Source organism: Falco peregrinus, chromosome 6, assembly GCF_023634155.1.
Source record: "Falco peregrinus isolate bFalPer1 chromosome 6, bFalPer1.pri, whole genome shotgun sequence".
NCBI lineage: Eukaryota > Metazoa > Chordata > Aves > Falconiformes > Falconidae > Falco > Falco peregrinus.
In genome coordinates this window covers 68,894,945-68,921,661 of record NC_073726.1, presented here as the reverse complement: position 1 = coordinate 68,921,661, position 26,717 = coordinate 68,894,945, and the positions used below count along the sequence as shown (strand labels likewise).

Genomic DNA, 26,717 nt, shown 5'->3' with positions numbered 1-26,717 from the left:
TGGCCAGCCCTGAATGAAAATACAAAAAAATCATCAAACAAACAACTGGGATTAAGGACTTATGGAAGATTAGATCAGCAATAGCACCTGGGTTGGTTTTTTTGTTTGGTCGGTTCATTTATTTGCTTGGGGTTTTTTTTTTACCTCTTCTGATGGCATGAGGCCAGATGCTCAGCTGCGAACTGACACAACTCAGTGTCTCAGTTCTGAACAAAATCGGCAGATTCAGCCTTTTTTGATCCAGAGGTTGGCTCAATTTCCTGGCAGAGGAGGAAGATAAGCCTGGCAGTTTTTGAAGAAAGAATACTATGCACCCAGGTGAGACTAAATCAGCTGGGTCTGTTTGGAGATGCTGGCAAGTCCTGCAATAGGAGACAGACAGTGACCCACAGGACAAATACACTGTGAGTGTTAGTACACGTGAAACTGGAAAAAATGCACTTTTTATGTTATTTTAATACAAATAACAGAGGGACAAAACCTCCTGAGTTTCACTGTTTATGGATGTGGTTTCACCAGCTCTGCCTCTGTTGAAACTGAGTAATGTTCTCCCCTTTTTCCACCTGACTATCACAGCTTCCCTTCCGTAGAGAGCCCCGAGCACTCAGAGAGTGACCAGGGGCACACAGATGTCAAAATCTGCAGATGAACCTAAACTCCAGTGCCTTAGAGTGAGGTTTACCTGGTAAATATTGCAAGATGTAAAGCCCCCTGGGAATAAGAAAATCATCTACCTAATTTCATCAGATTCAGGGGCTTACATGCGTGATGAATTCAGTCTATGTGTATTGTACGTGCAACACAGGGACATACCACATTTCTACAGTAAATCTTGGCCATCTCTCTCCCTGCATATCACCTATGTGAGCATTATCATTATTTTACAGATGGGGAAACTAAGATCCAGGGAGAGCAAGTAGGATGCCCTAAGCCACACAGCAAATGACAAGTTAACCTTGGGCTTCCTCACATGAAAAGCAACATCAGACCAGGGCTGGGGTCATTCTGTATACAGAGTTGCAGGTCACTGGGCAAACAGAGCACATGGGACCATTGCTATACGCTTGTTCCATTTTAAGACTTTTTTTTTTTTTTTTACCCTACACATCTGCTACAAACTACAGTCAGAGGGGGATTGGACCTTTGGTCTGATCCAGTACAGCTGTTGGTATGTTCTCTCAGTTTTAGAAATCAACCTGACCCTTCAGCATTGGACGCAAACACCCTTAGGCTTGGAAGAAATTCAAATTTAGGACCTTGCTTTAGGAATGTTTTGTATTAAAATGATTTATATGAACACATTTGCTCTTTGGATCTGGCAGCAGCCTGCAATCAGGCCCAGCTTTTCTTAATATTTTGGGCCATAAGCCATCCAGCTTGGGGATTTATTCATCTTAACGTGTTTAGCTTTGTAAGCACCATGCAGTAGTTACTGTTATGCCTCCCGGCTGCTCTTCCATTTTTTATAAACTCATTTTCTCTGCTAACCTACTTTTAATATTTTTTTCTTGTAAAGCTGTTTTTAGTCTTCCCCTGCTTCCCCCCCGCAAAAAAACCCACACCAAACAAAACCCAACAAAAAAACCCCAAACACCCACAAACCAAACCAAAACCAACAAACTGGGATAAAACAGCTCTGGGTGCTAAACACTAGTGACCTGAATAGGCCCCAGCTTCTGTACCCTGGCTTTGGAAATAATGTTCCCACTAATCCTTTTGAGTGCACTCCCAATTCCATACATACAAAGAGCTGTTGTGTCATCCCTTGTCATGTCCCACCCCCCCATACACACCCAACTGCTTCTGCTCAACAATCAGAGATGATGCATCAGCACATTGTAATTGCTGGTGCCAAGCAGTTCTTGAGCCCCCCAAACCACTGTTTCTGAGCTATAGATGGAGGCTCCTCCACCAGTGTCACTGCTCTTCCCACCTTTTTCTCAGCTCAACTACCTGGAAAAGAAAAATTATCTTCTCTTCCAGCTCAGCCCTACAGCCTGCCAGTTGATTCCTGGATCCCTCCAATTCAGTTTCATAAATACACTTAACGAGGGAGTTTAATATAGATTTGGTAAGACAGTTATTTGAGCGATACATAATTTATGTTGCCCTGTAGCATAGGAAGCCGTGAGTGGCATCTGAGAGTGAACAGATTCAAGATACTTGCCATACAGCAAGCAGCACAGCATGCCAAAGGGGGAAAAGAACGGAGAAGAAAGAGGAGACAGAAACCCAAGGAGGGGGTACATGAAGGAGGAGAAGAGCTCAATAACAGGAAAAAGTGTGAAAGAAAAGCAGAGGGTGAGAACAGAATGCAGAATAGAAGAAGAGGATGAAAGGAGAGAGGAATAGCTGAACAGAAGATGCAGATGGGGGCAGAGAGGGTCTGCAGGATGAATAAGAGATGAGAAGCTTGGAAAGGGAGAAACAGAGAGCAGAGCATGCACGCTTGATGTGACAAGCGGGTCTCTGAAGGCTGCGAGTGCTGCAGCCAGCCGGGAAGCGGCACCGACTGCTCTGTCAGACAGAAAGCGAGGGCAAGGAGAGGTACCCAGTCTCTCATGGGGCTCTGCTGCCTCATGACTCGGCACAGCTCCTTCCCTCTGCTCCCCCTGCCAGCCACAGCCGGGGGGCTGCCCAGCTTCCCCACCCCCTCCCAACCCTTCAGCTCTACATGGCGTTACGTTTTGCTGTTAGTCTCCTGCTCTTGCATGGCCTTGCTTTGGGAAGCCGTAGTGAGAACATGGATAAATTGGAGAGGCTCTGCTGGCAGCGTCACCCAACTGCACTTCCCTCCCTCGAGTGACAGTAGTGTCTACTTTGGCTCCCCTTAGCTCAGGGATGAAGGCCCTAAGTGCTGCACCACGGTAACATCTCTGCCAAGAAAGCTCACCAAGTTTGCTCACAGGTGTGAGATGAGACATAGGAGGTGGATAAAGCAAATGGAGAGTGGGAGTCTGGTGAGTTTAGAGAACAGGAACCGTGATTAGCAAGGACACGGGATTTGTGCCTACCATTTGCCTAGGCTTCCACTTCTGAAAAGGCACAGGCTCTCAGCTCCTGGAAGTTACTTTTTGTTAAGAGACCTCTTTCATCCAAACAGTTAGGGTCAGTGAGCTCTCTGTTACGCTGAGCAGTGACCTGCCTCAGAAGTGTAGGAACACCTCAGAGAAAGAACTCCATCGGGCCCAGTCCCATACATGGGGAGAGCCTGAGATACAGGAAAGCATCGCCAATTTGTTTTCTAGGATTTATTCAATATGAATTGAAGACAACACAACCATTTGGCTCTGAACAGGACCCCTAGTGAGCAGAACAGATGGCTGTATTAAAAGGAAAAAATCCTAAGCACAACTGGACTATCCGAGAGCCTCCACAGAGACTCAAGCAGGGGACTGGCCCTGAACACTCAGTTTTCCTTCTGCTTGAAGCATCCATGACGAGGTTTACTATTACTTCTGTTCATGGAACACAGCCAAGATGCTTCCGTTGTGCCAAATTGGAGAAAAAAAAGCCTTTGCCACACAGAGTCTATAATATAGTTGGTGCTGACCGAAGCGTTCCCTGTGTGTCACTTCTCTTGCACTCATGTCGCGGTGCACAAACCTGCTTCCCCACCTGCATGCTGACACACGCAGCTCTGCAGGGGAAGCGGGACCCATGGGGTGGGCAGACCTGGTAGTTGCTGCTGTTCCTGGCGCTGCCACTGACACTGTCTGTGCCTAGGCATGGCACATAGGCAAAATATATGAAAATCGGTTCCCTTTACCCAAGTGAAGTGGTCAGGAACTGCAGGCAGCAAGGTCCCCCGGAAAAGACTGAGCGCAGGGTCTTTAACCTCTCTGCTTGCTCTCAGGGAAATCCGCTCCTCTCCTACCTTGCAAGGTGCGTCTTTAACCTTCATCAACTGATGTTTACAAAGTACTTCTAAAGCTAAACTGCCAACTGGCAAATACTGCGGAAAAATACCCGAAGATTTTCCCCAGTGCCCGATGCTGTGTGTGTGCCCGCCTGTGTGCGGCTGGCTGTTTATCAGCCGGGATCCCTGTGGTGGGCGTCTCCGCACCTACCCCTCCGAGTGCACGGCCTGCATTCATGTCTCTGTTTTCTTTGGCATCCTCCAGCATTTCCCTTGGAACTAATGGCCAGTAATATAGTTTCTTTTCAGACATCCCCCTCTGCCAGAGTGCTCCCATGAAGAGGATTATCATTCTCATACTTGCAAGCCTCATGCTGTCCCACTGTCTCTTTCAGCCTGTTCTCCCCTGGGGATAGGGTCACAAAACCCACAAAGTACACAGCTTCACAATTAGATCTGCTCTCTATTTTTTTTTCCTGCCCTGAAAAAACACAAGAGAAACTGTAGGTTTTGTAGAAATTGTCCAAGTAGCTTTAGGAAAGCTCTGTGCCCCCCTCAGCCGCAATCTCCAAGTTTTGGAGGAAATATTTAGATGAACCTGCTCCAAAATTTTTCAGAAGTATGTATTTTTTGTAAAAATAAATGCATAATAAAAAGCAAAGGATTTCCCTTGAAAACTAATTTCAGTGGAAATTTTTCAGGTAGCTTCAGTGAGCTGTGGAGCTCAGCTTGCCCTCTGGTGCCAGAGCCAGGTTTAACAGGCCCTGTGAGCTGCCCGCCAGCTCTCTACAGCAAAACCAGAGAGCAAGTTTAAAAAGAAAAAATAAATAATAATTTTAAAAAATACCAATCCCATGCTTGTAGTGATAGTCATCCTCCTTTCTACAAGAATCCTACAAAAATTAAAAACAACAATAGAAGTGAGAGTTAAATATTTGTGCATGTGTCTGTATGCTTTGAGTAAGAATAAAGCTTTTACTTGGATAAGTAGATGGCTGCCTCACTCAGCCCCTGTAGGGATCTGTATCGCTGTGCCACGTTTACACAAAAGGAAGCAGAAAGGGGATTTGCCTGAGGTCAGACTGAAGCCAGCAGAGTGTTTGCAGGGAAAGCAGCTGTCTCATATGTGAAGCAAAAACATTCAGAGATGGGACACAGGAGCCAAGCTCCAGCACCAGTTCAGCCAGCACTGTTGTGTGACTGGGCTGTACTTCTAATTTCCCTACCCTTAAGAAGTGGCAACAGTGATACACCCCCACCTTGGGGAAGTGCTGCATACTAGTAGGTGCTGCTTTCCAGCAGACATGCTGGCTCTGCAACACTTGCAAGATGAACTTCGTGTCTGACTGCCAGATCCAGGTTTCCTCTCTTTGATGCAATATGGAGCAATTCTCACAGCAATTCTCACTCTCGGAAGGAGAACACTTTCAAAGTGACTAGAAAGACACCAGCTCTAGCCTGATGACATAAATCACTTTGACAAGCCTTCGGGTATGTCCTGTGACTTGACTTAGGGCTCTGTTTGCCAAAAAGGAATAATTTAATCTGGCCAGTATCCCATGTAACACACACACACACCCCCACACCCCCCCGCTGTTGGGGCAATCCTACTGCAGGGAAACCAGAGTTGCTTGTGAGCCACAGCAGTTTACAGGACTCAACTTTAACACAAAGCAAAAGTAGAAATGATCCCACTTTGAAAGGCTGTGCATGCATTGTGGCAGCTCAAAACCAAAACAACTCACAGCCATGCATTCATACCCCACAAATGCAGCAGTTAGCTGGTGACAGCTATGGCACCAGGCATCCCCAGCAAAGCCATCCTCTGGCATTAATTGAAATGCCAGGTCTCTGAAGGCTCCTGGTTTAAGTCTCCTGTTGTTTGAGGCTCCAGGCTTGCATTTCTAGCTGCTGGACTAGTCCAAATACTCTGTAAGGGCCAAATCCACAGAAGAGCTGGATCAACTAAGAAGGACACCTGAGTCATAAGGATGCCTGCAAACTGGTTGTTTAGCTGCCTAAACGAAAGCTTGGTGTCTACCATCTGTCTTCATCTAGCAACCTTTTGACCACCTTTGTGGATGTACTAAGGTTTGGCTGACAGAACTTTGAAACAGAAATCACAGTTTTTCATTGCTCAGTTTAAGTGTTTCACAGATCCAGTGACTCTGCATCAGAGATCAGTGGCATCATGTCTCAAACAGTGGAATATGCCATTGAGCTCATTCACACAAGAAAAGCCCACGTAAAAGCTGTCTATTTTCATTGCCCAGTTGTCTGGGTCACAGAACTCAGTACATTGCAGCTCTACCTCATTTCACACTGCAGGTAAAGGAGTGTGGGGGCAGCCCAAAAGGAAGGTGTGTTTTCATTTAACAAGACCTCCTGTCTTGCTTTATTTGTCTCCATATAAGGGACTAGGAACAGATGTCTCAGCCTCCTTGTACCAGTCCCTCATTTAACAAAAGCTCTGTCTTGTTTGTATAGCGTCCTTGTTCTTGCACCCTTAACTCATCCTTATGCAGAGATAAACTATCAATGCTCAGCTTTGTGACACTGCAGGGAGGAGGGCTGACTCTTTAGGGATAAGAAAAAAAACATGAAAGGGTCAAATCTCAAACCTTGCACCACTTGGTATGGGTACCACTCTGTTGCAACAGAATCACCTGCTTTGAAGCCAGCTGAGACAGGGCAGTACTTAAATACTGTTTTTTAGAGCATGTTCCCAGGATTGGATCTTTTGCTGGCCTCCTTTCCCAAAGACATGAGATACCTCTATTCTTCCCCAGACACCAGACAGCAATGTTTAATAAGTCTTGAATACGTACACATTGCCTTTGAGTCCTTAGTAGCTCTCTATAGACTTCTACTTTTATCTCCTTCCAGTATCCTTTAGCTTCTATCTTCCACAGCAAGAAATACAGGATTTGCAAAGGGGCCACTTAACCACAGTAGCTTTACTTTTAGAAACCACAAGAATTACATGTTTTCAGCGATCAAAAAATTTTTAAAAAAGTAAAAAATCCCCCAAAGCACTTTTCTACCCAAGCCAGCCCTTTCTTAGGGATCACAGTTCACCAATAGTTCAAAACTGGACACATGCCTTCCTGCTCACTTTTTACTACACATCTTCCCCACATGAAGGTGATTGCTGGCACAGGCTACAATCCCCCTCTGAAATCCAGCCCCAGTTTCAGCATCAGAGACACAACCACATCCAGCGCTCTCCCAGGATCACTGGCTTTGCTCACACTCCCACCCTGGCATAGAGGAAACCCAGGGACACACAAAGAGATCAGAGACAGCAGCACAAAGCATTATCCATAGCCCTTCTCTATGTCATGCCCAGAGCATGGAGGTAAATTTACATTTTTTTACTTTATGTGGTACAAAAGGACCAAATCAGGACTTACCATTTTATGTAGGCACAGTCCTACTTCAGTAGGCAACTAGAGAAATCTCTTCCACCATTCTGAATGAAAGAGGTCACCTCTGGCCCTTATCTCCAGATTTAAAGGGTTATCCATCAGACAGCGCTGAGGGCAAGGCTGCTGGTCTTCACTACAGCTGACAGGAGGCTGATTACCGAGAACTGAAGCCTGTCTGCTATACTGAAGTGTTTTTCTTTCTTCTTTTTTTTTTTTTAAGAAAAAAGATCATAGCTTGCTGCAGATATATCCAAATCTTTTGTTAACTGTTGCCTTTACTGTTGTTTTATTACCAGCTGATGACACTCTGGGTGAATTGAAAACTACCATCCCATTTTCTATTTTTTTTTTTTTCCCATCATTTGGGTCAAGACAGCTAACAGGGGAACTCAATTAACAACAAAGACTGAGGAAAAAACAGATGGCTAAAAGCAGCCAAAAGATATACAGTTTGCAATTAGGTTAAGGGCTACCAGGTGATTTACCCCTTGTAAATACCTGTTTCTTTCCACTGACAATAAATGTGCCTGAATGATTGAAGTCAGGTGTGATGGATCCCACCCCTTGTCTTGGTGGGTTTCAGTGCCTGATGTTTTGAAGAAATAGTGTTCCTGGTTTCAGAAACAAAAATGTGGGCTGTCCCATCTGCTCTAGCATCTTGTCTAAAGCAGTAGCCAGCAAAAAGTCTTCGGAGAAGATATAAAGCCCAGCCACTGACAGTCATAGGATCATAGAATTGTTTAGGCTGGAAAAGACCTTTAAGATAGTGAAGTCCAACTGTTAACATAGCACTGCCAAGTCCACCACAAAAAATGTCCCTAAGTGCCACATCTACACGTCTTTTAAATACATCTAGGGATGGTGACTCAACCACGTCCCTGGGCAGCCTGTCCCAATGCTTCACAACCCTTTCAGTGAAGAATTTTTTCCTAATATCCAATCTAAACCTCCCCTGGTGCAATTTGAGGCCATTTCCTCTTGTCCTATTGATTGTAACCTGGGAGAAGAGACCAACACCCACCTCATTACAGTCTCCCTTCAGGTAGTTGTAGAGAGCAATAAGGTCCCCCCTGAGCCTCCTGTTCTCCAGACTAAAAAAACCCAGTTCCCTCAGCCGCTCCTCATAGGCCTTGTGCTCCAGACCCTTCATCAGCTCCGTTGCCCATCTCAGGACATGCTCCAGCACCTCAATGTCTTTCTTGTAGTGAGGGGCCCAATGCTGAACACAGCATTCAAGGTTTGGCCCCACCAGTGCCAAGTACAGGGGGACAATCACTCCCCTTGTCCTGCTGGACACATTAGTTCTTCTGATCCAAGCCAGGATGCTGTTGGCCTCCTTGGCCACCTGGGCACACTGCTGGCTCATGTTCAGCTGCTGACCAGCACCCCCAGGTCCTTTCCCACCAGGCAGCTTTCCAGCCTCTCTGCCCCAGCCTGTAGTGCTCTGTGGGGTTGTTGTGACCCAAGTGCAGGACCCAGCACTGAGCCTTGGTGAACCTCATACAATTGGCCTCAGCCCACTGATCCAGCTTGTCCAGATCCTCCTGCAGAGCCTTCCTGCCCTCAAGCAGCTCATCCCAACCTGGTCTCATCTGCAGACTTACTGAGGTGCACTCAATCTCCTCATCCAGATCATTGATAAAGATATTAAACAGAACTGGCCTTTGAACACATGACCCAAATGGAAGATCTAATCCCCTGTAAGTGTAAGGCTTGTCTGTGCCCTGAAGGAAAGAGAATTTAATATTCCTTGCAAAATCCCTGGCTCTGGGTAATCTACATTATTGTAACTTTGGACAAGTTTGTTTTCCATAAAAATAACCAGGATTTTTCTAACCTTGCTGACCTCTTGATCACCACAAGTGTCTTGTGCCTATTAATATCATGAGGCAACTGTGAGGGGAACGTGGGCACTCTCTACACTTTTAAAACACGCAACTCTGACTCTTTCCCAGGCTTTCTAGAAGCACGGATGAGTCTGTCAGCTTAGCAATTGCACCAGTTCACGCAGTTTCTCCTGTCTCCCCAGGGCGTGAATCCTCAGCTCCGGATTAACGGGCCGATGAACATCAACCACTACGCAACGAAGAAGAGCGTGGCAGAGAGCATGCTGGACGTGGCACTGTTCATGGCAAACGTCACGCAGCTCAAAGCGGTGCTGGAGCAGGGGACATCCTTCCAGTACTACACCACCCTCATCGTGCTGATCAGCATCTCCCTCTTCTTCCAGGTGATGATAGGGATTCTCCTCATCATCACTGGTAAGGTGGTCACCAAAGCATGTGCAACTTCGCAGGGCACCCCATGGCTTGGCTGGTATGGGGATGGAAAGGAGAAGCCTCTTCCCCCAAATCATTCCCCCTAGCTCCAACCAGGGCTGTGGGAGAACTGAGGACAGCTTGACATGGGTGGTGGGGAGGTCTGTGTCACTGCTTTTCAAAGTGGTGAGTGTGCTGGTTTTTTTCTCTTGGTCAACAGCTCTGAGCACTACACGTCCTTCAATTCCCCACTGCTGAATCCCTGTTGTAGGGATAGAGCTGGTTTTTGGGCCTCTTGCTGCCCATCCTGTAATGTGCCCCTTCATGCATTTCCTGCAGATACTACATTTTAGCTTTCACCTCACTCAAGCTGAAGACATAATAATTTAGGCAGAGGTGTTCCCTATATTCATCTCACATTAAACCAGTCCCACAGTTCTCCTAGTGCTATACTGACAGTACATTAACATCAGCATTTCAGACAGGCTTGCCCAGTGCTCCATCTAATACAGCAGTTGCAATTTTCAGCCTCCATCACATGCCCAGTATTAAAAGTCTGCAGGACACTGACTTTTCCTGTATATCCTCTGTGGATTTTTATGTGAGACGCAGGATGGCAGGCTACAGGAAGTCCTGTGATGTGTTTGTTCCCCTGCCCCACATGGCACAGCCTTTCCTGGTGGCAGCCACGGTGGCTGGAGCCAGCTGTGAGGAGAAGGGGGACAGGGGACTGCAACTGAGGGCAGGAAGCCACAAGGCTGCCATCTGCATGGCTCATTGGCCAGACAGCCCCGGTAACCCAGGGTGTTCCCGTGTCTGAACTGATCAAGGCCCATCAGCTACAGCTGATCCCATTCATGTACCCAGATACTTCTTGGCCCGGGGGGTGAGGAGGGGGTTGATAGCTGTGTCAGCACATATGTGAGATCTGGGCATCAAGGAAGAACTGGCCTCCCAACTCTAGCACAATGTTCCTGACCTTGTGCCCCATGTCACCCAGCCATCCCTTGCCATGTCCCATGGCCATGCAGTGGGGGGGGGGGGGGGGGGGGGGGGGTCACACAGCACATGCCTGGCTAGCATGCAGCAGTAATTTGGCTATTCTGGGTTGGCCCGTTGGAAGGCCATGGAACCTCCATGGCAAAGCAAAGACATGACATAAAAAAAGACGTTTTCCTCTGCTCTGTCCTTGTACATCAGCCTAGGGCAAGCTATGGCCCCTGTAAGGTTCCTGGGATTATTCCCTCAGCTTTGTGGCTGCACTGCCTGGGGGCACCATGGACATCTGCCAGGCAGGGAAGGCTTGCAGGGTCTGGGGGACTTGGAGTCAAGCTAAAAATCTCCCTTTCTTTTTGCACTGTATCGCACAGCTCGTTTGAACCTGAATGATGTTGCAAAGCAACCCCGCCTGAATATACTCAACAACGCTGCCACAGCTCTCATCTTTATCACAGTCATCCTCAACATCTTCATCACAGCCTTTGGGGTGCAGAAGACCGGCCTCTATCCTACCAGGAATTTTCGACCTTACTAAGTCATGGGGCAATGGGGTCAGGTAAGGAAGGGGTGAGTTCCCATCACTGCCAGCCCCTGGAAGGGCTCTCAGTCTCAGAAAACACCATTGCAAGGTGGAGAAGGAGAAGGCGAAACTGCACAAATTAACAAAGCCTTTCCAGCGGCACGTTGTTGTCCCATGAGCTTCTGGGGCCACTGAACAAACTCCCTCAGAGGAGGACTTCTCCTTGCTTGGTCTTTAAAGCAAGAATACCAAACATCCCAACTACTGGGATTTATCAGCTGCAAGTGGTTTTCAGAAGGCTGCAGACCTTGTGCTAGGTAGATGGCAGTTGTGGATGGGAGCTAAATTTGGGAAAGAAAACTAGGTGTGTTCTGGGAGGTATCCAAAGATGGCAGCATTATCTGTGCAGAAGAAAAGGATGGTGCTGGCAAGGTGGGGATGAAAGAGCTCTTCACAGCCAGTGTGGTTTGGCAAGGGCCATTTTAAGAACCTCTTATTTTCAAGACATACTTTTGTGAGTAAGAGTCCAACCAAATGCTTGGGTTCCCATGTCAGGTCAATGAGGCAATGACATGTTCTTAGGTTAAAAGTGCTTTAGGTCAAGAAGCAAAGTTCACATCTCTTGCTTACATGACCTGCAACATGTAAACATAGTTTAAATGCTATATACTGGGGCAAGAGGCAGCAAGAAAGCTTGATGGACACATGATACAATGAGGGAGGATGCAAAAGCCAAGCGTCTATAACAACACAGCTGGCTTGGGATCTGAAAGGGTGCAAGTGCTGAAGAGCAGGACCCCACACCCATAGGGGTGGCCGCGGTGCTGAGTGACCTGGTATGCCGTGACAGCTCCACTCTGCCCTTGCAGTGTGGAGGACCCTGCTGCAACCTTACTGGCATTTCTTGTCTTCCCTGCAGGATGTGAGCAGCATGGCTGGTGGGGAAAGTCTGACCTCAGCAGGAGCCCATCGACAAATCCAGAGAATTGAGTTAAACTTCCAAAACCATGTGCATGTTATGGTATACCGGCCCCTCACTGTGTAAGGCTTTTGCAGTTCCGACAGAGTGAAAACAGTCCCTTTCAAAGCTAGAGCATACTTTGCTAGAGAAAGCTGCAGGAACAGCAGCAGGTATACAATTTCAAAGCACAGTTCTGTAAATCTTAACTCTTATTTTAGTTGCCTGCTTCACATATTCAGTATTGGCACATTTTGTAAAGAAGATTGAATGATTTACTTTGTAGGCTAAATAAACAAGAAAAGTCCAGCTTTTTTGTCTCAAGCATAAGTTGCTATACTTAAAGCAATGCTATTTAATAGTTTACTTCCAAAATGTTGGAATGGATTTTTCAAACAAACAAACAAAAGTTCTTATGGAAGGATAGAAAAGCGTGTGTATGTTAATGAGGCTAAAACCAGTTCAAATGTTTTCCTAGTTGTTTAAAATTAAAGGCAACACAGTTAAGAAAACAATCAGATATTTTCGGCATTGGAAAATTAACAATGACAGAAAATAGCTGTTAAAGTCTGAAGTCATCGCCAGGGACCTATCAGGAATGATGTCAGAATAGCCTGACAATATTTAGTAAAAAAGGAAGAAACATTATACATAGGAAGACCACTCTAGACTTATTGTCACAATAAGAAATGACAGGTGCATAGTTTATCACTTTATTTAAAAAATCACCATTATAATTTAAGGTCTATCACTACCACAAATGTTTTTAAATATATCATTTTTATATTGACAATGCTGGGAACTCTCTTGTACTAGAACCATTTGTTTCCATAAAAAAAAAAAAGTCTTTGAAGTAATGATTTTTCAGATTTTTTTTGAAAGAGTAAAAATTTTTTATCCTAGATTTTGTAACTCTGTAATCGTGCCAAAAATTTGATATTTTAATAGCCTGGTGTAAGCCTATTTAAATAATGGCATGCTCTTCTGACTATTATTTTCTTCATTGTACAGCAGAATTAGAATTCAACATGGATTTTTCATTTTGTATACTCTTGCCACCTCTGAGAAAGAAATGTTACAAAAATGTCCACATACTGGTCTTCAAGAGCTACTGGAGTGTCTGACACTTAAAAAACCCAGATACAGGCAGGTTTCATTTGACTTTAAAGAACTAAATTTCTGTGTAAGTCATGGGTGGTGCTTTTTTCTGGAGAGGGTGTGGATGATCTTGTGGGCAAAGGCTATGGGCCAGCATCAGCTATTAGCTGCAAATGACAGCAGCTTTTTTGCAGCTGAAGGAAAGTTGCATAGAAAGAGTAGGGTGGAAAATGCCAGTTGCATATTTACCAGAATTTAAATCAGCAAACCTGCGCACAGTCTGGGATCTGTTTGGTGAAGCAGGTAAAGTCCCATCCTCCCCTTTGTCTGGGGGATGGCGGGTCTGGAGTGACACCGCGTTTGCTGCTTTTGTGGGTCCTCAGTCTCTGCTGAGGCCGACAGCAAACAGGGGTGAATGTTTCTGGGAAGCCTCCATTATTCTACTCTCCTCTAGGACAAGGCTTCACTGTAGAGGCTGCAAAACTAGTTCTAGCCAACACAAAACCACCAGCTAAGGGATTTCAGCCACTACTGGCCAGCTGGGTTCATGAAAAGGTAAAAAATTACACACCCCATGTGCAGATCCCAAATCCTGTGACTCATTGTTTCACAGAGCAGGAGGCAAAGCAATTAGCATTGATGACTGAATGTAAAGAGAGAGAAAAAAAGAAAAGTTTCAGCCGGGAAAGAAGCAGTGAGGGGAATTTCATTACCAGACTTCAACATCATCATCTCAGAGAGCTGCCAGGTCAGGTACAGTGGCACACAGGGCTGCCTGATCAGAGAGGGATTCCCGTCGCCCAGCCCAGGAGAGCAGAGTGCCGGCAGTGCGCTGGAATGCTTTCCCCCTCCATCACCTTTAATAACAGTTTCTCATTATAATGGAAGCAGACTCATTAGCAACCTTGGCTGCCTTCTTCCCTCGCCATGTCTGAGTCCCATTCCTGCCAAGCTTTTTATACTGAGAGGAGGCACATCTGAAGCAAAAAGGGGCCAAATTTGAATGTAAATAAGCAGCTGCCATGAAAGCTGACCTCCCATTTGTGCAGGTCGTCCCAAGTACTGAGCTCAGGTCTAGGCTCTCACCTGTGGTCTTCTCCAGGAATCGTCCCCTGCTTGTGAGAGAGACCATTTTTTCCTCTGCATTCTCTATGATCACATCGCACTTGTGCTTTGCAGGGACACTTATTTGTCCAATGTTTCTACCTTGTTTCACATGAACCCAGGAAGACACGAGAAAAACTGTTTTGTTGCCATCCCACTTCCTACAGCCCCAGTGGGGACTGAAATGAACCTCGCTCCTGGCTACCCTTGCTCACTGCATCACCTACCCACCACCTGCAGCACAGCTCTCACTGGCTGGGGCAGAGAGTGACCTGTCTCTCTGGTATTGCCTACACCTTTGGTCATATGAAGCCAGAGGAGCAACATTTGGTTTCTAATGCCTGTGACATGGGTGTAACAAACACACGGATGGAACTCAGCTCTTGTAGAAAGACAATGTATTTATAAAACATGAAGGAGAATCAGTGTAACCCCCAGCTCCGACAGAGAGGTGGCCCAGGAGTTGTCTTGAAGGCACAGACCCACTTTAAGGCAGATAGTTCAAAGGTACTATTAAGATTTTTAACACAAGGCATCGGTATCTAAAAAACAACTTCAGACATTTGTAGGCGATGAGGAGAGGCGAGATGTTCATACTAGGCAAACATTAAAGACAAGGACAAAACAAGTCACACCATAATTTTCACACAATACATTTCTCTCAGAATAAAAGCTAGCCCTTCTACATTTCCCTTGCTGATCTGCAAAACAATCCTCAGCCCCACAATTCGGTCCTGAAGATGGTATCGGCATTTGTAGGTAGAGCCCCCTTGCCGTGCAACCTGTGCCTGGGGGCCCGGGGTCCCAGCCTGGCCACATCCTGCCCCAGGAAAAGTCTCTTCTGCAGCATGGCCCATCGCTTCCCCAGCTGTCCCCAGCTCCCTCCTGCCTGCCTGCCTGCCTGCTGCACAGGAAATCCCATGCAACTGATTTCCTCCTGCCATCAAGGCAGGACATAGCCAGGATGTGCACGAAAGCCAGAAACGTGGGGCAGACTTCACCGCAAACTCAGGCTCCTAAAAAGATCCCAGTAACAGAAATGAGGTTGACTGCTGGGGGGGAAGTCAGCTTCCTGGCCACGGCAAAGCCACGTTCCCTTTTGCTCTTCAGAAGCTGTGCTGGACCCAGGGATGAGCCCTCCTCGCAGCAGCAGTGTGTGCCACGCAACACTTAATGATGTGGCAAAACACCTGGCGATCAGGGACCGCAGTGGCCTGGCCACTGCCCTGGATGACCACATCCTTTCACTGCATGGCTGCGGGACTACCTGCTCCTGCCATGCTCCCTGCTCCCTCCCTCTTCATGACTCTGTCTGGGGAGAAAAACTGCGGTTGGTTTGGAAGAGGGGCTGCAGCCTCAGAGCAAAGCCCGGTGCCGCTTCTGCAAGACTTGCTGCTGGCTGGCAAGTCGAGGAGCGTGTAGCCCCTTCTCTCCCTACAACTCACAACAGCTTCTGAGCATGCAGGCTGGAAGACAGCTTTTGCCCCCATGGGCTCCCTCCATGCTCCTCCATGGAGGCTGCCAACTAATGCCAATTAGTATTAATCACATTTACTACCGCAATGCTTAAATACCAACTAAAAATCCTCACTGTGCTAGAAAGGGAAAGATATTCGTGGTGGCAACTTTGACAGTGGATTCACTGGCCATCAGGAAACTAGGCTGAAACCTACTAACTCCTTACATGTCCACCAAGGAGTCTTCACCAGGTAACCAGTCCTGCTTGCCACTGGCCTGGGTTACAAGGCATGAAGGAAGGAAGAAGGTGAAATCCTCACATTCCCCTGGCAGTGCTGGAGTGAGGGCTGCACCCTCCTTTCCAGTTCACTCTTTGCTGACTATGCTCTTTGGTGAGGAGGAAGAGTTACTCATATCATTTAAGCCAAGTGAGCTACCTTCTGGATGCACCTAATTCTTTCCAGAGTCTGCAGATGAACACCAGTTGCTAACTTTAGGTGCTGCAGACCACATTGAAGCCAGATGTGAAAGCACATGGTACAAATAACCCATCCTTCCTGTGCATGACATAAGGGCCACCATTGAATCTACCAGTTCTCCATCTGCAAAATGGGCATCACGCCTTTCTCTGCTCGATGGGGCCAAACAGCTGGGTCCTGCTAACGCCTTACCATGTCTCAGTGCTCACACTCCCTGCCAGCCTCTCCCCATTCCACAGGGATTGCGTGACAGAGCTAGCCCAGACAGGCTGCGGAGGCGCAGTCCCAAAGCCTGGAGAGCAGCTCACCTGCACACTCGCGGGGTTGTGCCTGTGTTTGCATGAAGCACAGGCTCCAACAGGCACCGAGAGCATGACTGACACTGCACATTCCAGGCAGAAGCAGAGCTTATTGCAACATTGCATCACAGGGCTTTGGCCTCCTCAACTCCTATGACACATCTAAAAAGAAATAATAGTGTTGACTGTTGTCATCCTCTTCCCTCTTGCCCCAGCTGCAGTGTTTCATTTAGTCTCCACATGGGTAACGTACTTTTTCTCAACAAAAAGACTGCTCTGGCTTGGGCAAAAGGCTAAGGCTGCCTCTTCTGAGATACTCAGTGTCTGCATTCTGTCACAGGCTCCAGAGACACAGCCGTTTCTTCACTTCTCACCACAGCTGCACACTGCACAGTAGAACTTCCTGAAATCTAGTTGACTTTTTCGGACTCCATCAGTCACAAAACCCAGACTGAGGCAAGCAGATGATTTGACAAGATTTCTATCTCACGTGCCAGAACTTGCACGTTCAGTTTTCTACTGCAATAGTGCAATCTGATGGACTTGTCAAGCACCACAGAATTAATAAACGAATGCCTATTCTGAAATGGCATCCACTCTATCAGCACAAAACACAAACAAGTCTAATAGCATGTCAGCATTGCTTGTATCCTGCATACCTCCGTTACTCACTTCTCAGCAACTCCGCACAGAGCCAGGTGCCGTGAGCAGCATCCTATGTCATGCTCTCCCTTGAAGCTTGAGACTGGTAGCAGCCTTTTCAGCAAGGTATGTGGACACTGAAGCTCCAGTGCAGGGCACTGATTGTGCTGGGATTTCTGACTTTCTGTAGTCTTGTAAAATGGTTACAGGGGTAAAAAATCTTGCCTTACATTAACAGGAGTTTTAGGGGATGAGAATTCCCTGTAGCATCAGGCCAGGTGTGGACAGGGGCTCTTCCCACAGTTCTTGGGTCAATGCCAGCATGGGTCTGCCCATCCTTTTACTCACTCAATCTTCTTCTGTCCTTGCTGTTCTCTGCACCCAGTGCACGTGCTAAGGCCTGAGGACACCTCCTCCGTACTGGGCCAGAGCTCCCAGGGCTGTTCCGGCGATGAAGCACCAACAGCTGTGCTGGTTCTTCAATCAAGAAGCCTGCTCTTTACATAAAAGTCAAACTATGACAAGACATAACTGTGAGGCCATAACTTATTAAATTAACCTTTAGATGATGCATAAATGTACAGGATTTAGAGAGCAGAATACTCTGTCTCCTCTTTTTTCTGACAAAACAACAATATTTCAACTAATAAAATATTGCCACTTCTTCCCTGCTAGGGTTTCCCTGATATTGTTAGGACAAACACACATGTCTGTCATATAAGGCTGCAAAATTCCTCCTGAGATGCCCTCCTAGCTTCTCTGTATAACCCCTCCACTATCCTCAGGCAGTGGATCAATAATTTAGGTGGAGTTGTAACATCAACCCCTGCCACCTCACCCAGCTGCAGGCAAACGTGGCTCTCATAAGGGAAGTGTACTTGCATCTCCATCCATGGCCCATAATTCACTGAATATGAGCACAGTTTTTAAAAATTACTAAAGTGAAAAGCACAGAGAAACGTCTAAGCACCAGCAGCCTAAAGTGCCTATCAGCTCCTCCACATCCAGGTTTGCTTGGGTCAGCACATGGGCATGCGGACACAACACAGTTCAGAGAACTTACTTTGGTCCCTTGTCCAAAGGCACAGATACCAGAGAGAGGGAGAAGGAGGGGAAAAGGGAAAGGTTGGGTTTTTTTATCTTTTTTTCATTCAGGTATTGAAAGAGAAGCTGTGTTACTCTAAATAAAGCATTCTGGGCTTAGCTGGGATTTGTGTTTGTTTGGTTTGCACCACGCAAGACTCAACGGGTGGGACACATGGCACCTCTCCCACTGCACCATCCGCCAGACTGCATGGCAGGAAACACAAGTTGGTTGCTTCACGTGTTGACGTCTCGCCCACATGCCTTCCCAGCAAGACACGGATCCCACGTCTCGGATACAATGGCTCACAAGAGAAGCTCCCGCTCCCTTAGCCTGACCATCCCTTCCTCGGCTGTGCCATCCCATCAGAGGGCTCTGGAGGCAGAGGAAGAGTTTGTGTGCTCGGCTGGGTGCCTCGATAAAGTGCACGTCAAGACGAGATGGTGGACAGTGCTGCCGAGCAGCTTTGGGGTTGAAGGCTACAGGGTCTTCAGCTGGCGCCGGTTCCACATGCCCCGCTTCGAGTGAAACCAGTGGAAAAAGTTTCTCAGGGAGAGACGCTCCACCTCCAGCCCGGCCTGCAGGATCCTAGCAGAAAGGAGAAGGGCAGACTTAGGGAAAACTTGATCACACAGATACTGGGGGGCTCAGCCCCAGGAAATCTGTGTTAAGTTGTGCTGTTGTCAAGAGACTGCAATCAAACCAGAGAGTCCAGAATAGCTCAGGGGTATCTCACATGCCTAAACAGGCATCTAATGACACCTGCTGAACGCTTGTGAACCCTTTGGAGCAGGACTGGTCAGGAGCGTCCTGCAGATGCCAGGCTAGGAGGAAAGACAGTTGGCAACATGGGATTGTTCAGGATGCTAGTCTTTTCTGCAGTCATCTGACAGAAAAGACAGGACAGGCCCCAAACCGTAGAACTATAAACCCAGAGACGGAGGATTTGTACAGCAGAGATCCCTCATCATAAACCTCTCAGAAATTGCAACTGTACCTTGTGATCTTTAAATGTCTCTCTGACAGTCGCTCTTCTGCATAATTGCTGTAAGTCGTACGGGAAGTCTGAGGGACCCAAACTGGACCCACTGTGCACCGCACTGCTTGAAGAGGGCAAAGTCTTCACGAGCACCAGCGCCTGAGCTGCCCGTGGCCAGCCAGCAGCGTGGCTGGGAGGCACCAGGAAACAGCTCTTGCTGTCCACTCGCCTACTAGGTTTGAGGTCAGGACATGCTCAGAGACTCTCCCTCGCTGACTAAACTTATGGTGGCATTAGTCACCTCAGTCTCCTCAGATCCCCAGTCCCCTGGCCATTGGTCCTCCAGAACCTAATGGGTTTCCCCTCCGCAAATGAATGATGACAATGGATGCCTACCTGTCCAGCAGTTCCCAGTCCTCTCCTCCCCAGCGGTCCCGAAATTCTTTTGTGTTCATGCCTCCAATCTTGTCCAGGTCAGACTTGTATATGCCCAGGAGACCAAACCCATTCACCTCCCAGTAGCCTGAGGACAGCACAAAAGACACACAGGTATGTTGGCACTTTGAACCACTGATGACTCCAGCAGGGCTGCTGGAGTGAGACTCAAGCTAGTTTTAGCACGATGTTGACACCAGAGAGTCAACAGCACCAAGGCAGAGCCAACCATATTAAAGCCTTGGGAAGTGAAAAAGGCTTGCAGACAGACAGCATGGGCTGTCCTGTGAACTTGTTAGCAGAGCCTCTCACATCCCCTGTCTGGCAGCGGAGTACCTAATGTACCTGGACTGCCCCAGCTTCAAAGGGTCGTCCCTGTGCCTGGGTGGCTCAGGATGGCCACCTCTGTCTACAGGAAATCCTACTCAGATGGTCGGTGCCACTTTCCTCCCCCTGACTTGGGCTGGCTTCCCTCACCCCTGGGCTACCAGCTGCTCTCCTCAGGACAAGCTGTAGCCCCTAAGAAAAGAGAGAAAGGGACAGAAAGGAGTAAAGGTGGGGTTTTCCAAATTCCTCTAATCCATAGGGAGCCCCAGGAAATGACCAGGAGAAATGTCATATAAAGGGCTCTGCTAGCAATCTGATCTCAGATTCCAAAAACCTGACACTGTTAAACCCCATTCCATCTCAAATGCACTCTCACCTAGCGGCCCTGGAAGTACCTTAAGTGCCAGGTCTCAATAGCACCAGAGGAACAAATCTAGAGGTGGCAGGCACCCTCCTTCTTTCCCCGTTCCCCAGGGTCTGAGCCAAAAAGGCTCCACTCCCTCTTACCGTCAGGCCACTGTGGGGACATGCCACAGTGCAGCCTCATGACCATGGGTGCAAAGGCCATCTTGCCTTCCACGCAGTGCTTCCGGATTGAATCAATGACTCCAGCTGGGAAGTGGATGTGGAGGTCACACAGGAAAATGATGCTGTGTGGGTCCTGGAACCAACCACGCCGGTTGGGAAAAAAATAGGTTGACTTTATGTAAGTCTTTCTTGAGGGGCAGGAAGACAGAGATATGGGAGTTGAATTAAAGAGCCATTCATTGCTGTATCAGAAACTGAGACCCTAAGGGCTGGCAAAAAGGCCATTGAGTGGCTATTCAACGATGGGTATGAAATACTATGACTATGACCTGGCAGAACCAGTATCACAAAGCTGCTACTGCTGATTTCCCTCCTGTCTGATAGTCCCAGCAAGTGGACCAAGAACCCACAAAAAAAGAACTGGCTCCTCAGAATAAAGGGGGAGACCCTTACTCTGGAGGGACAGGAAACACACCTACATTTGCTCTGGTCTGCTAGGCTATTCTCTTCCCTAAAAACCAGTGTATGAAAGGCAGAGGCAGAGCCAGACACGTACAAAAAAATTCCCTGTCCACCCCAAAGCCCTCCACAGGCTTACCGTCACGAGGTCTATCCCCGCCTGCAGCCCAGCAGAACGCTCAAAATTTCCTGTCAGCTTCAAGTATCGATAGCTGAGGGTCAGATGGGAAAGAGAAGTTCAGTGCACGCATGCTGGCAAGCACAGAAAGCAGCACTGGAGTGGTACACCGCAGGCATCACGCTGTGGAGCTGCCCTTGCAGCCGTGCACCCTCTCGAGGAGGAAAGCCTTTGCTGTGTGAGTGCGCAAGCTCAGTAGTGCTCCCGTTCCCAGTGTGCCCTGAGGGTCTTCCCCCTGTGCAGCAAGGATAGGGCAGTCCCTGGCAAAAGTCTTCTCATCTCTAGTCCAGCTCTATCCTAGGACTAGACCTGTTACTGGGAACCCCTGGCACATAAAGGAAATGACCAGCCAAGGATGGTTCAGATCAGAGTAGAGTAAGCCAGAGAGTTACTCCAGCAAGCAGAGTCCCCAGAGGCCTCCACTCTCTCTGTCCCATTTCTCACAGCTTGCTTGTCTACTCTGCCGTCCCCTTGCCCCATCACTGTTGAGACTTGCTTTCTCTTCTCTCTGGCAAACTTGACCAAAAGCCAGGAGAAAAGAGGCACATCTGGATGGATGACTACAACAAGTATCGCCTTACAGTTTTATACCACTATTATATGCAGTATATGTCCATGTACATTATAACAACAATATATTCATGTCTATGTGCAAGGTCTGGATGGATGTTATCGTTGGGTTTCCAGCTGCAGGAGGCTGTGGCTGGTCAATACACGGAGACGGGCAGATATGCTGTGTTTGCAGGCACGTGCAGGTAGCAGCTTTTCATGACCAAGCAGTACTCTCACCTGTGCAAAGCAGACCTTTTCAGAGCCTTCTCTACATCCATGTCATCGCTGCTGTAGTCTGTGATAATGATGTTGAAGTATGGATCCTTAGTGACTCGGAACAGCTCTTCCATGTCAGAGATGAACTGCAGCACCCAACGTGCCTGGTTTTTCACTGGTTGTATTGTAAGAGGGAGAGAATCAAAGCAAAACTTATTTCAAAAATGGTGTGGCTTCTCAATAGGCAAGGCTTCTTGCCTCCCCTCAAACCCTGCTAACCTTGCAGGGATGCTGAAATGGGCCCAGGCTGAAAACCTGGACAAAAATGCCCAGAAATCAGTGTGGGTTCTTTCCCTGACAGGAGTTTTCTTTGCGCTTATAAGCCATAGGAGGTTGGGCCCTGTCATGTTTCTGAGGGGGTTTAACTTGGACCGAATAGAAGTTGGAAGTGACCCAAACAAGACGGTTGAGGCTGGCCCAGCCCCACTGTTCAGGACTGCCCTTCACGGGAACTGCCCACCGTGCCATCCCTCCATGTCCCAGGGAGGCAGGTCCCCCTTACCTGGCACCACGAAGTGAACCATAGCACGGTGGTTCCAGGAAAAGCCTTGGGGCCAGCACAGCTCTGGCTCATTTGCCACAGCCATCAGGTGCCGCCGGCGACCCCATGCCAGGTTCCTCATCTTCCTCTCCTCCTCCTCCTCGCCACCAATGCCCTGCCAGCCCCGTGCAAAGACATACTCGGAGAAGCGGACGAGCCGCTCTCCCTGCTCCAGCAGCTCCAGCTCCAGCAGGTAGCGGCTGCCCCGCATGCGGTCCTGCCGTTTCTCCACGTTCACGATACGCCGCAGCTGGAACCGCCTGCAGGAGATACAGCTGGGGTGGGCATGTTCCCCATACACCAGCCCCTTTCCCACCTCCAGCCCATTCAGCTCTGCTAGGCTCTTTCCTCCCAGCTAGCGCAAACCTTTTTGTCCCCTGCTTCCCCCTGCTTTGCCACACTGCTTCCGAAGTCCCATGGGAAGCTTTAGCACCTGCTTCCTAAATCCACAAGCATGTGGGATTAGACCTGGGATTCCATCCAAGAGAAAATAGCTGGCAAGGGAAACGAAATGAAGGTGACACAGAAAATAACAAATGTGTCTGAATGATCGTAGGGCTGGTAATAGTGAGTGTATTCAACACCTCCTACAATGGTCTTGGCACAAGGAGTATGTTTGGGCTAGTGAATTTGGCTCATAGCAGCTGATCAGCCAGAAACACGGAGCTGGACTGAGCAATCATACAGTAAAAAGTGGGGTGAGCTGTAGGTTCAGAATGGCCAAAACAGGATGAAATGCCAGGTCGTGGCCTTTCAGATCGTAACAAGAGTTTCTGCTGCAAAATGGACGCTCATCAGTTAAAAATACTGAGAAAAGCGCGTATGTACTGATCAGTCACATTGTGACTGTGACTGATGTGACCCTGAAAAAACAAATGTGATCTTAAGATGTAGCATTAGAACTACTTCCAGCAGGGATTGGGAACTAATAAGACCCATTCTATAAAACATGCAGGACAATGGTCACTTATATACAGGAAAACTAACTCAAACTGAAACCTGCATGGAGAACAACAGATAGGAAAATTATGGAAATTGAGGCCATCTCAACAGAAGGGCCAGGAGTTGGATTGTTTGGCTTCTAGAGGCTCAGAGAAGGTACATCTGTTTGCCACAAAGGCAATGAAGATGGTGTCTTGAGAAGAAAGAAAACTATATCAAGACCATGTAAAAACAGAGTACCAGCAAAAGCTGATCTCCAGTGGGTCATCAAAGAAGTGAGGAGCTGAAACATCTTCCCAAATCAGTACTACGATGCAGAAATCTAGCTAGTTTTAAGAAGGAGGTGCACACATTCAGCTAACAGTGTAGGGTACTTGGTTGTCTCTCAGGTCAGTGTACTGATCCACAGTATCTGGTAAGTCCTTTCTGGTCCTATGTCCCAAGTGATTCACAAGTTGAGATGTGGCAAACATCAAAGCACAAGCACAAGGAGCTCCAGTCCTACTTCATATCAGCAGGGTTTCTTAATCTCCTGCTGATAAAATGCTCATATGTGCACTCAACACCTACCCAAGCCAGCAAAAGGCCAGTGATGCCAGCTCGATGAAAACCTCCAATCTTTCATGTTTACTGCCACCAGCTGCTGGAGGGCAATATTCAGCCCCCAGACATGGTCTGGTGCCCAACAACTCCCATTTCTCAGCCAAAAGAGGTATTTAAAGCCTGGGTTTCTACACAGAATCCTTGCCTGAAGTCTTTATTTTCCACATCTAGTTTACCCTCTGATTCCCACTAGCTCCTTACACAACAGGTATTCCCCGTGCAGCATCGTATACCAGCTCTGGGACACCGCCCCTTGGTTTTTACACTGTGCCTTACCCTTTCGTCCTTTGGTTGAGCTTCTTCAAGAAGACACGTGTGACTTCCAGGGCTTCCCTTTCTCTTAGCAGCAAGTTTCCTGACGTGTTGCATTTCAGGTCAATCCAGTCTGTACGCAGCATATGGAAGTCCAGGTTGCTCATGCTGAAGGTCTGCTCCCACTTCACCGCCTGGTCGAACACTGGTACGTAATCGAAATCCTCTTCATCTTCCTCCTCTGGTTCCCCATCTGCCTCTTCCTCTTCTTCTTCTGCTGGCACAGGTCCAGACTTGCCCTGCACAGGAGATGCCACCTGTGCCTCTCCTTTGCCCACGTCCTCACCATTGTCCGCCTTCTGCTCAGCAATGTAGGACTCCACTTGGTTCAGCCACTGCGGCAGCCCAGGCTGCGGGCCGGGGCTGGCAGCGCTCACTGTGCGCCCAGCAGCTTTGCCAGACACTGGGCCTCCTTTCCTGGCTGGCACGGTGCCTGCTGGCTGCAGCCCATCCTTAGCGGTGCTCAGGTCTCCTCGAGGTCTCATCCTTTTGGGAATTGTGACCCCTGAGTCCCTAGGGCCTCCGAGAGGCTGCTGCCTTTGAGACATGGTCCTAGAAGGAGGGTTTGCCTTTTTAACAGGCGCTCTCCCCTGGATGACCCTGGCGTGCTGTGGAGGGCTCCTGGAGTTGTCTTTGACACCAGCTTTTAAACGGGGTCTCTTCATTATTGGCTTCCCCTCTAGGGCAGCCTGGCTAAGGCTTTGGTTGGCAGACACCAGTGTGGCTGATTTGACACCAGACCTCTTTGTCCTTCTCCTCCGTAGCCCCTCTCCTACACCACCATCCACCACCGAGAGGAGCCGACGGCGCTCCCGGAAGGAATAGTCCTCACGAACGTTATCGCTGCCCACCACGCTGCTGGGATCGTTGCCTGCCAGCTTTGCTCTCCCTGTGCTGGGGCGCTTGGGGGGACTGGTATCCTCCATGTCCTGCTCCGCATACTGCAGGTCGTCCAGGTTCCCCTCCTGGGAGCCTGCGGGAGTAACTGCAGTTACACCTCTGGCACCCACCCGCAGCCTTCCCCATCCTGACCCAGGCACCCACCCTGCTGGGGGCAGCTACTCTCACCTCACCTCAGCATTGCCTCTCCTGCTGAGTGGGTGAGAGGGACAGGGATGCTCTCACACACAGGCACTGTGCTCTTGCTGGTACCTACCTCCTCAGCACCCTATGAGCCAGCACTGCCAGACGCTGTGGAGGTGTCTGGCTTTGCCTTTAGCTGTTTGTCTGGCCACAGCTTTGCAGGGCAGGTGTAAGTATAAGCTGCCATGCCGCACACCTTTGGCTCCGTTGCTTCTGCCCACATTTTTGCTGGTATTGGCCACTGTTTGGTGACTTCCCAGCCTGCCCTTAAGAGATGTGGAATTGGCAGCAAAAATCTCCCAACCACAGCAATCTGGCAGGGAATGGCTGTGACCTCCTTTGTACGGAAAGTCAACAGCTTCTTTAAGCTGGTGCTGGAAAATCACACACGAAAATGACAGGTAAAAGGATCCTCCAGGCTCTGACATTAGGGCCCCTACCTGGCTGGTCTATATTTTCTCCAGAGTCCAGGCTCTTCTCTGGCTGATCCATTTTCATGTACTTGTAAAATCCAAATCTGAGAGGGAAGGGCAAAACACGAGTTGGATGAAAGCTACTTTTCCCTCTCCAAATAAATTACGGCCACTGCTTCAGAGGTGATGGTCCATTATTATACATCTACCCAGCATCTCTAGATCCTCCTTTTCCTATCACCATCACCATCTTTCATATCTTTGTGCAATCAGATCTTACTCTGCACCGTCAAAGACACCCATTTACCTTGCTCATCACCTCAAGCCTCTCCGGTATTTTCTCGTAAGTGCAGGAGGAAATCCCAGTATAAGTACCCTGAAACACTTCTTTAGCCTCCCTTAAAGCTTGCTTACGATGTAGCGCTCACCAACACAAGTCATCATGCTGCAAAAGCAGCCAAGGCAGGCAATTGCAATGAACTCCCTCTCTTCTCTCATACCACCACTGTGTGTGTGCTGTCCTCATATGCCTATGCTTCAAGCTTTTGGGAGGGATTTCCAGGACTGTTTTCCTCCATGTGCACTGAAGCCAAGCAAAATGGGCCCCCTAGTTCCCAAATCCTATCACACTACAAAATAATTACCAAAGCAATAAACCTGAGTAGCACCTTCCAGACCATGGCAGCCACCTTCTCCACCCTTCACTATGAACCCCAGTCCCAGGAGTTCCCTCCCAAACCTACAATACGGTGTGTTGTTCCAGCCCTCAAAATAGTCCTGGAGGAGGAAGAAGATCCTGAGCATGGGGAAGCCACCACCAGTTATCTCATTGGAAAAGTGGCTCTCCTTATCCTGCAAACAAGTCCTCCCAAACAGAGCAGAGTGTTCACACAAGGTGTCTGC

The 26,717-nt window shown here is 48.3% G+C and overlaps 2 protein-coding genes across 2 annotated transcripts in view; one reads left to right on the top strand and one right to left on the bottom strand.

Annotated features, from left to right (window-relative positions):
* NINJ2 (ninjurin 2) overlaps nucleotides 1-12,313 on the top strand; it is a 49,763-nt gene extending 37,450 nt beyond the window's left edge. Inside the window, exons 2-4 of the mRNA XM_005241763.3 lie at nucleotides 9,317-9,548; nucleotides 10,916-11,100; nucleotides 11,984-12,313. Coding sequence (XP_005241820.2) covers nucleotides 9,317-9,548; nucleotides 10,916-11,079 — 396 coding nt within the window. The 3' untranslated portion in view covers nucleotides 11,080-11,100; nucleotides 11,984-12,313. The remainder of the gene's footprint in view (nucleotides 1-9,316; nucleotides 9,549-10,915; nucleotides 11,101-11,983) is intronic.
* Nucleotides 12,314-12,473: 160 nt separating this feature from the next.
* Nucleotides 12,474-26,717, bottom strand: part of B4GALNT3 (beta-1,4-N-acetyl-galactosaminyltransferase 3) — a 70,111-nt gene continuing 55,867 nt past the window's right edge. The window contains exons 13-20 of the mRNA XM_055809055.1: nucleotides 25,842-25,918; nucleotides 24,283-25,291; nucleotides 22,423-22,721; nucleotides 21,882-22,035; nucleotides 21,054-21,126; nucleotides 20,435-20,588; nucleotides 19,562-19,688; nucleotides 12,474-18,774 (exon numbers count right to left, since the gene is read on the bottom strand). Coding sequence (XP_055665030.1) covers nucleotides 18,666-18,774; nucleotides 19,562-19,688; nucleotides 20,435-20,588; nucleotides 21,054-21,126; nucleotides 21,882-22,035; nucleotides 22,423-22,721; nucleotides 24,283-25,291; nucleotides 25,842-25,918 — 2,002 coding nt within the window. The 3' untranslated portion in view covers nucleotides 12,474-18,665. The remainder of the gene's footprint in view (nucleotides 18,775-19,561; nucleotides 19,689-20,434; nucleotides 20,589-21,053; nucleotides 21,127-21,881; nucleotides 22,036-22,422; nucleotides 22,722-24,282; nucleotides 25,292-25,841; nucleotides 25,919-26,717) is intronic.